Source organism: Pipistrellus hanaki (genome assembly GCF_964339955.1).
Source record: "Pipistrellus hanaki genome assembly, chromosome: 19".
Taxonomy (NCBI): Eukaryota; Metazoa; Chordata; class Mammalia; order Chiroptera; family Vespertilionidae; genus Pipistrellus; species Pipistrellus hanaki.
Genome location: NC_140521.1, coordinates 17,596,503 through 17,606,552, shown reverse-complemented (window position 1 = coordinate 17,606,552; position 10,050 = coordinate 17,596,503). Strand labels below are relative to the sequence as shown.

The following is a 10,050-nucleotide window of genomic DNA, read 5'->3' as shown; positions in this document are numbered from 1 at the left end:
CAGTCCACTCTTGGAGTTGGAAGGGACAGACCCAGGCACTGAAATCCCAGCCAGCGAGTTGAGGGGGTGTGGGCAAGTCCCGTGGGATCCCCCGAGGTTGGGTACAGTGGGTGTCCCCAGTTTGCAGATGAGGAAAATGAGACTCAGAGGATGAGTCAGTTGCCTAAGGTGGGGGAACCCCAAAGCTGACTGTCGGTCCCCTTCCTCCTGCTGGGCAGCCTCGCAGCTGGCAGTGGATGGGGGGGTGGGGGTGGGGGGTGACACAACAGGATGCAGGGCCCGGGCAGGGGCTCGGCTGCTCCTCTGGCTGTGCAGGGCTTAACCCTGCCCCTCCACACACCAAGCGGGAAGTGCCTGGCCAGGCCTGTCCTGCCCGAGGCCTGTGCTCCTCGGCCCTGCAGGGTCCTGGGAAGGTCTCGGGCAGCCTCCAGCAGCTGCATATCAAGCCGGGGGAGGGGCCTTGGGAGCAGGTGTCCTGGGAGTGGGTTTCGGCTCCTGAGACCCTCTTGCTGGTCCTATTGATTTTACTTGACTTAACCCGACACGCCTGGAATTTACCAGCATTTGCACCTGGCCCCGTGACCTGCACCTGACAAAACCTGCTTGTTTAATGTCCCCAACGGCCCTGGAGGAAGAACCCGGCCCCAGGCCAGGTGCTGGGTGTGGGTGGGTGCCCCCCGTCGGCCACGTGTTCTGAGTGCTGTGTGCCCCTCACGTCCCACCGCCATCTGAGCAGGCACGGCCCTCCCGTCTCCAGGGGAGAGCCATTCTGCCCCACCCGCAGGAAATGTGCACCTTCTCCCCGGGAGGAGAAGCCCCTGAGGGGGCCCCACTACTCACCAGGGTCGGGCTAGGGGGCCAGGGTCTCGGGCTCACTCCGGGGGAGGCTGGCCAGCAAGGCAGAGCGGTCCAGGAGGAACAGCTTCACCTGCAGGTCACCAGCAAGCCACAGTCACATCCCAGCCTGGGCCCGTGCCCACCCTCCATGCTGCAGACCGGGGTTGGATTGGGTCGGGGCAGGGTTGAGACCCTTTGAAAGACAGCGATATGGGTGGGTCCCGGTTCTTAAAGGCCCAGTCATCCCCCCAAACGACTCCTTAGCATAGGGGTGTCGAACTCAATCAGAGAAGGGGCCAAAATCTAAAATCCAGCCTAAATTGCGGGCCGAATGGTTTACTGAACAGTCATAAACTGACAATGTCATAAACTAACAGCGGAGTGCAGTGATGACAGCGCGGTGCGGGCCACATTGCAAGGCCTGGCGGGCTGGATTTGGCCCGCGGGCTGTGTGTTTGACACATGTGCCTTAGCAGATGCCTTCACAGTGGGCTACCACCTGCATTATAATTAAATCCACATTCTCACTTCCATCCATTTATTTCCCCCCTTTAATCGGATCAGTCATACTGGTTGGCGTCTGGCCTGCTTTCTCCGTGGGCGGCCCTCCTCTGCTCTGAGTTAATTCACTTACTGACACGGACTTAACGAGCACCGCCTGGCCCCGCCGCCCGGAGCCGGACCCCATGCGGACCTTCCTTTGGGCGGTCCCTGCACCTGCTCCCCTGAAACCAACGTCTGAGGAGGAAACTATTCCAGCAAAGATGGGAAGGTTAAGTCCCCCTTAAGTAGGAGTAACGAAAAACAGCTCCAATGAAAACAAAACTGTTACTAAGTTTGGCCAGTTGCTGTGGCTGACCGGGTGAGCCCTAGGCCCCCCACCAGGGAGTGAAGGCCTAGTGGCCCCGTGTTGGTTGAAAAGGGACCGGCTTTATGCCAAAACTGGTTTGGCTCAGTGGATAGAGCATCAGCCTGTGGACTGAAAGGTCCCGAGTTGATTCCAGTGAAGGGCATGTACCTTGGTTGCGGGCACATCCCCAGTAGGTGTGCAAGAGGCAGCTGACTGATGAGTCTCTCTCATCGATGTTTCTAACTCTCTATCCCTCTCTCTTCCTCTCTGTAAAAAATCAATATATATATAAAAAAAGAAAGAAAGAAAAGGAACCAGCTTTTGCTGTCACTGCATGCTGAGCCTCTGTCCTAGCGTCACCTGGGTGTGGACCTCGGTGAGAGAGCAGGGCGGGGCGAGGATGAGCTTCTGACTCCGCCCCACAGGGCGGAGTTATCCCTAGCCCTCACCCAACCAATCAGGGTTAGCCGAGGCAGTGACATCACCACCAACGGGAGTGAAAACCCTGGACTGGGCGAAATTCACTCTCTTCCGCCATGCTGCCAGCATGAGTGGGAAGAGCCCATGCTAGCATGGAACAGGCTCTTTTGTTTATTGCATCGGACTCGGCTCCCTGGTGGTCCTTGGGGATCACAAAGTCTGGGCGTAACACTCGGTACCCGAGCCACACCAGGGAGAGCAGTGGCCCACAAAAACCCACCCAACACAGGACGTGGCACAAAGTGGGCCCCGGGGCCCCAGTTCTTGCCATTTTGTTGGAAACCTGGCCACTGGGGGCAGGGCAGGGGTGGGGTGGTGGGGAAGAGAGTGCCTCTGTTTCCCCCAGTCCTCAAGGGGGTCATGCTTTGGGAACCCCCAGAAACAATGTCTCCAAAGTCAGAAGCCCCTCCTCTGGCTGTCAACCTTGCAAACCTGACAGAAAAACGGTGTGCGGGTCCACCGTGACCCCTGTGAGGCCCCGGTGCGGAGACCACTGCTCCACCCCACCCTTGCCCTCCCCAGGGAAGCAAGGCCCGTCCGATGAGTGCCAAGTGAACCTCGCCCGGCTGGTGTGGCTCAGTGGTTGAGCATCAGCCTCTGAATCGGGAGGTCACGGTGGTTTGATTCCCAGGCAGGGCACATCCTCGGGTTGCCGATCCCCACAGCCGATGAATGATTCTCATCACTGATGTTTCTATCTCTCCCTTCCCCTTCCTCTCTGAAAGCAATAAAAAAAAAAAAAAAAAAAAAAAAACTTTTAAAAAGTAAGTCTCCACCTCCTGGCTTTTACTGATGTCACGTGTCTGATTCTTGGCATAAATAAATGTATGGAGTCCGTCACCCTGCACCCTGGCCCTCCCGCATAAGCAGGACACTGACACCCAAGGGGCCACCTGGCCACCTGGCAGGTGACTGTCAGAACCTGGGGGCACCCACCTGGGGACACGGAGCCCCTATCTGTGGTGCCTCTGGTCACAGAGGGCCAAGCTTAACCCGGAGAGGCGGGGTTTCAGGCCAGGCGATGTACCGAAGGTGGGCGTCTGGAGGTGACAACAGGGCTCTCACCTGCTCCAGCTGCCCCTCGGTGTCCTCCATGGCCAGGGCAGGCGGCTGCCTCTGGTGCTGGCACACTAACTGGTACAGGTTGAGCGCTGCCATCCTCACGCGGCCCAGGAGCAGCGTCTTCTCGGCCGCCGTGTTCTGGATCTGAGCCCACTGGGATTCCTGGAGGACGTTCAGGTGTGATGGCTGCAGGAGGGCTGGGCCCCGCGGCCAGTGTCTTCCCGCCAGCCACCCACCCGGGAGCGCTCCCAGGGAGAGGAGGGCAGGTGCGGGGTCAGGTACCCAGAGGCGTCCCGCCCTAACGTGCTTTCTGATGCCAAACCTGCGCAGCATCCATTCCGCTGCCCTAAGCATCGCCCCACCTGCTCTTATCCCCACCCCCCGGCGCTCTACCCCGCGGGGGGAGGCGGGGGTCCCAGCGGGAGGCGGGGGTCCCGGCGGGGGGCGGGGGTCCCGATGGGGAGGCGGGGGTCCCTGCGCCCCCGGGCCGTACCCAGTGCAGCGCGCGCTCCCGCGCCGCCTCCAGGCGCCCCAGCAGCTGCGCGCGCTGCTGGCCCCGCCGGAGCAGCTCGTCCCGCCGGGCGTCCCGCAGCCGCCGCAGCCGCGCGCGCGCCTCCTCCAGCTGCGCCCGCAGCTCGTGCTCCCGCAGCCGCAGCGCCGCCAGCGTGTCCGCCAGGGCGCCGAAGCGCGCCACCAGCTCGGGCACCTCCTGGAACTGGAACGGGGCCCGGAGGGGGTTCATTGGGCCTGCAGCCCCCGCTCTCCCCAAACCACTGGGCTCTCCGCGCCTCCCCAGCCCACCTGTGACATGGGGGCGTCCCACAGCCGCTGCCCCTTAAGCGGAGGTTGCTCCGCCCTCCATTAAGCCTGGCTAAGCTCCCTGCCTGCGGCCAATATCCATTCTGAGCACCTGGGTCCGCCCCCTCCCGCGCCTGCGGGGGGTTGGGGGGTGTCCTTTCTTTCTTTCTTTTAAAAATATTTTTATTGATTTTTTACAGAGAGGAAAGGAGAGGGAAAGAGAGTTAGAAACATCGATGAGAGAGAACCATCGATCAGCTGCCTCCTGCACAACCCGTACTGGGGATGTGCCCGCAACCAATGTACATGCCCTTTGACCGGAATTGAACCCGGGACCTTTTAGTCCACAGGCTGACGCTCTATCCCCTGAGCCAAACCGGTTTCAGCTGGGGTGTCCTTTCTGAATCTCGGTTTACCCATCTGTAACATGGGGCTGACAATAACAGGACCCACTTCGCTGGGCCTTGGGGAGGATTCCAGCACAAAGCGTGCCCCCCGCAGGCATACAGTCGGTGTTCAGTAAATGCTGATTCCTGGCATACAGTCGGCGCCCTAGCAGTGCACCCTTTTAAAGTCGCCCCTGAGGTGGCTCTGAGCCCCAGATCTCCCGGGGGGCCCTCACCTCCGGCAGCTGCCCTAGCACCCGCTCCAGCAGGCGCGCGCCCGGCCCCAGGCGCTCCAGTCGGCGCCGCAGCCGCGCGCGCTCCCGCCGCAGAGCCTCGAGCTGCGCCCGCAGCCGCTGCGCCTCCGCCTCCTGGCGGCCCGCGCCCTGCCGCGCCTCCGCCGCCCTCCGCGCCGCGCGGCTCCGTCGGGCCTCGGCGTCCAGGGAGAGGGATGGACAGGAGGCCGGGGACCTTCAGGGCTGGGGCGCCTGCGGAGCTCGCCCCCTCCTCCCGCCCCCGCATGAATGAGAAGTGCAGCCACGGGGTGCATACAGGTGGACCGCGGGCCCAACGCAGCCACAATCTGATTTTGGTCCCTCCTCCCCCACGGTTTTTCAAAAACGTGAATGCTTCTTCAGTTTCCCAACCACTCCCCTTTGGATGAGTTACACCAATTTTTAAATTTTTTAAAGTTAATTTCAGAGAGGCAGGCAGAGGGAGAGAGAGAAACATCAATGATGACAGAGAATTGGCTACAGCAAGGAGCTGATCTCCCCTATCCCCTTCCCCCACCCAGCCCTCTTCCATCAGCAGCACCCTCCCAGGTCAAACTTTCTTTTTATTGCCCCCTCCTGGGGATGGAGGCTGCAACCTGAGCATGTGCCCTGATTAGGAATCGAACCATGACCTCCTGGTTCAGAGGTACATGCTCAATCACGGAGCCACGCCAGCAGGGCTGGTACACCCATTAAAAAAAAAAATAATTAGCCGGGACCGGTTTGGCTCATTGGATAGAGCGTCGGCCTGCGGACTAAAAGGTCCGGGGTTCGATTCAAGGGCATGTACCTTGGTTGCGGGCACGTCCCCAGTAGGGGGTATGCAAGAGGCAGCTAATCGATGATTCTCTCTCATCGATGTTTCTAACTCTCTATCCCTCTCTCTTCCTCTCTGTGAAAAATCAATAAAATATATATTTTTTAAAAAATTAGCACATAAAAGTTTATTAAACATTTTATCGATGTATTAAATTTATAGAATGGTTTTTGAAGAATTGGCAGCATTAAAATGACGACTCTTGCCGAAACCTGTTTGGCTCAGTGGATAGAGCCCCGGCCTGTGGACTGAAAGGTCCCAGGTTCGATTCTGGTAAAGGGCAAGTACCTTGGTTGCGGGCACATCCCCAGTAAGGAGTGTGCAAGAGGCAGCTTATCGATGATTCTCTCTCTCATAGATGTTTCTAACTCTCTAGCCCTCTCTTTTCCTCTGTAAAAAATCAATTTTATATATACATACATATATACATACATACATACATATATACATATACATATACATATACATATACATACATATATATATATATATATATATATATATATATATATATAACTCTTATTCATGAATTTGCATTTAGCCAAAAGGAGTACACCAATTTTAAAACATTTCTGTGACATGCCTGGCCCCTCAGGATGGTGACTTTGTGACCCTGTGACCTGCCTTCCCGGCAGGCTCCACCCACCTGCAAGAACTTGTCAAAGCGGAGGAACGCCCCCTTCAGCTCCTGCTTCTTCTGTTCCAGCTGCTCCCGGCGCTGCATCAGGACCGCCATCCTGGTCTGGAACGCCTGGGGTGTAAACGAGGGTGTGTGTGTGTGTGTGTGTGTGTGATTGGGGGTTCAAGTCGTCCAGCTCCTTTAAGCTCACACTTACCTCCTCTCACCTGGGGTCCCTGATCGGGTCGCTGCACCTCTCCTCAAAGGGGAGATCAGCTCCTTGCTGTAGCCAATTCTCACAGCTCTGCCAGCCACAAGGAAGCCCAGGTGCCCTTCTGCAGCTCCCGAATTTCCATGTCCCTGTCCCTGCCCTCCCTCAGGGCTCATCTCACCCCTCCCCTCTGACACTCTGTCTTCCGGCCACATGGCCACCTGTGCTTCGTCCTGGCCTTCCAGTCTTTGTAGATGCTGTTTCCTCTTTGGTTCTTCCTTCCCACACTGTCCCCATCGGATGGATAAGCCAACGTGCCCTTCAGCAATCCCTAAGACACCGCTTCCTCCAGGAAGCCCTCCATGATCAGCCACATGTGGAAACGGGGGCTTTCTCTGGGCTCTTACAGCCCTTCTCAGTGCGTCCCCTCCTAGCAGTCACCAGTTGGATACGGTCAGTATCTTCTCTAGACTGTGAGGCCCCTGAGGACAGCGGCCATGGTGACACCCCCAGATCCCAGCGACCACCCTACACATAGGTGCTCAGCGCACATTAATTTGTACCAACAACTGATCTCCTTTGATCCCCATTTGACAGGTGAGGAAACCAAGGCTCAGAGTGGTGACATGACCTGTCTCAGCCCTTGGAGCTAATAAGTTGGCTCCAGGATTTCCCATTCCCCTGCTCACCACCATTTCTTTTGGTCTCAGGACTACAGCGGGGCTCACCTCCTTCTGGGCCCGCAGGCCCTGGTCCACATCCATCAGCTCCTGCCTCTTCTGCAGGAGACACAGCACCGGCAGGGAGCGGCTGGGGTTCTGCTCCGGGATCTTCCTGGAGGGGCTCACGGATGAGGTGGGAGTTCAGGGCCCCCAAACTCCCCCCTAGGGCCCGAAATGCCCCCAATAGCCACCTGCTGGCTGTGAGATTTTTTATTTTATTTTATTGATTTTTTTTACAGAGAAGAAGGGAGAGGGATAGAGAGTTAGAAACATTGATGAAAGAGAAACATCGGTCAGCTGCCTCCTGCACATCCCCCACTGGGGATGTGCCTGCAACCAAGGTACATGCCCTTGACTGGAAGTGATCCTGGGACCCTTCAATCCGCAGGCCGACGCTCTATCCACTGAGCCAAACCGGTTTCGGCTGGAATTCTTTATTCATTCAAGGAATTGTACTGAGCACCTAGCAAATACCCAGCACCATGAGGGCACTGGGGCCCCCGCTGGGGACAAGACAGCCAGACAGAAAGCAGCCCTAGGGGAGCTGGCATCCTGGGGGGAGGGGCATACACACAGGAGATAAAGCTAACAACGAAGAAGACGTAATGGCATGGCATGGTAGGTGCCAAGGTGCCAAATCCTTCAATGCGGAGGCCAAGGAGTCTCTCTGAGGAGTGACAGCTGAGCAGAGGTCGAAGGGGACAGGTTCTAGGCCGAGGGACAGCCACTGCCCAGTCCCCAGGACCAGGACCTTGGTGAGCGGAAGGGGAAGATGGAAGGGAGGCGAGAGATGGGAATTACAATCAGAGAAGTTGTGGGGGCCAGAGAGTGGCAAGGGAGGACTTTGGCCTTGACTGTGAGTGAGGTGGGCAGCAGGGGGGGGCTTCTGGCCGCTGTGGGGGACAAAGGCAATAGGAGGGGCAGGAGAGCTGCAGGAGACCAGGGACCAGGTGATGGGGTGACATGATGTGGTTCTGATCGGGTAGATGTAGTGCAGAGGGGAGGAGGGGTCCGTTCTGGATTCAGTTTGAGAGCTGAGCTAATGGAGCGATGTGGGAGGTGAGAAAGGAGTCCATGCCCTAGCCCCATGGTCTGCACACTGCGGCTCACGAGCCACATGCAGCTCTCTGGCCCCTTGAGTGTGGCTCTTCCACAAAATACCACGGGTGGGCGTGCACATACAGTGTGATTGAAACTTCATGGCCCATGCACAGAAGTCGGTTTTTTGGCCTGAGCGAGTATATTTTGAAGAAGTGGCGTTAGAACACTCAAGGGGCCAAAGAGCATCCTGTGGCTTGCAAGCCACAGTTTGGCTCATGTGATAGAGCCTTGGCCCGTGGACTGAAGGGTTCCAGGTTCGATTCCTATCAAGGGCACATGCCCATGTTGCAGGCTCAATCCCCAGTGGGGGGGGGGGGGTGCAGGAGGCAGCAGATCAATGAGTCTCTCTCATCATTGATGTTTCTCTCTCTCTCTCTCTCTCTCTCTCTCTCTCTCTCTCTCTCTCTCTCTCTCTCTTCCTTTCCCCTTCCCTTTCCCCTCCCTGAGGGCACGAAAGGAGGTGAGCCCCCAGTGTAGTCCTTTTATTGAAATCTATAAAAAAAAAAAAATCTTAAAAAAATAGAAAGAAAGGAGTTCAAGGTGAACCTAGGACTAAGAGCTGGGAGGGTGCTGCTGATGGACGAAGGCTGGGTGGGGGAGGGGGCAGGGGAGATCAGCTCGTTGCTGTGGCCAAGCTGAAATTAAAGACACCTGTTAGGCCTCCGGGGAGGGGTCCAGCAGGCAGCCCCACAGGGTCAGCTGTGTAGGGAGCAGGAGGGATACACGGACTCCATTCGGCAAGCCTTACCCAGCCCCGGTCCAGGGCAAACGCTGCCATTTTCAGATTCTGAGACTGTGGCTGGGGCCCTCAGTCACTCCACTGAACACAACGCAGGCCTGGGGCGGGCTTCCTCTGCTCTCCCTTTAAATATGCCATTTGCAGGCACGGGGGGGGGGGGGGGGGGGCAAACGTTCATAGAATCATTCCTTCCCACCTGGGCTCACACCATTTCATCTCAGCTGGATGCCAGCTGGGGTGGGAACCAAGGGCAGGTCAGAGCCCTGGGCTACTGGCCCAGCTCTGCTCTAACCAGCCTGAGCCCTCAGGGGAGTCCCTAGTTCTGCCTGAGCCTCAGTGGTTTTCCTCTGTGAAATGGGGGCAATGATCTCGCACCGTGTACAGGCTGTGGGAGCCAGGATCCGGGGCTTGGGAGAGAATGAGCCATCACTCCCTCCTGCCCTCCTTCCTGCCCTCCCGGCCACCCCGAGCCACTCACATAGGCAGCTTGTCTTGCAAGGCCCGTCGGGGATATTTCTCCCAGGACGCGGCCATTCTCCCGGTGATTGCCGGGCTTTCTTTCCACCTGTAGGGCTTTCTGATGGAGGATGGTGCCACAGCGTGTTCCGTGTTCCCTGCTCCCAGAAGGCAGCCACCAAGCAGGCCCTGGTTGCCCAGGCAACCATCAACGCAACATTCCATTGCCCTGCCCAGGCCCTGGAAAGCCAGCCCCTGAGGGAGAGGGAGGGGCTGCCGGGAGGGCAGCAGCCTGTGCCCCTTGTGGGGGGCACTAACTCCCATCTAAACTGGGGTGCCAGCTGAAACCGGTTTGGCTCAGTGGATAGAGCGTCGGCCTGCGGACTGACAGGTCCCAGGTTCGATTCCGGTCAAGGCCATGTATGTTGGTAGCAGGCACATCCCTAATAGGGGGTGTGCAAGAGGCAGCTGATCGATGATTCTCTCTCATCAATGTTTCTAACTCTCTATCCCTCTTCCTCCCTCTCTGTAAAAAATCAATAAAATATATTTAAAAAATAAAAATATAAAACTGGGGTGCCAGAGGAGAGGACGTGGGTCCCTTGGCCAAGAATGAACCCCTCCTAGTGACCCATGTCTGGCCAGGCCTCTTCCTGGCTGGGTGAGATGGGATCTTGCAAACGTGGCTCTGTGCTCAGAT

The 10,050-nt window shown here is 57.5% G+C and overlaps 1 protein-coding gene across 1 annotated transcript; it reads right to left on the bottom strand.

Moving 5' to 3' along the window:
* Positions 1 to 839: 839 nt before the first annotated feature.
* On the bottom strand, positions 840 to 9,428 carry CFAP73 (cilia and flagella associated protein 73; the record flags this gene model as incomplete). The annotated part of the gene is made up of 7 exons (XM_084868371.1): positions 840 to 928; positions 3,233 to 3,391; positions 3,723 to 3,944; positions 4,650 to 4,850; positions 6,149 to 6,253; positions 7,061 to 7,175; positions 9,373 to 9,428. The coding sequence occupies 7 exons, from the start codon at positions 9,426 to 9,428 to the stop codon at positions 851 to 853; spliced, it is 936 nt and encodes a 311-aa protein (XP_084724497.1). The 3' UTR covers positions 840 to 850.
* Positions 9,429 to 10,050: the final 622 nt, after the last annotated feature.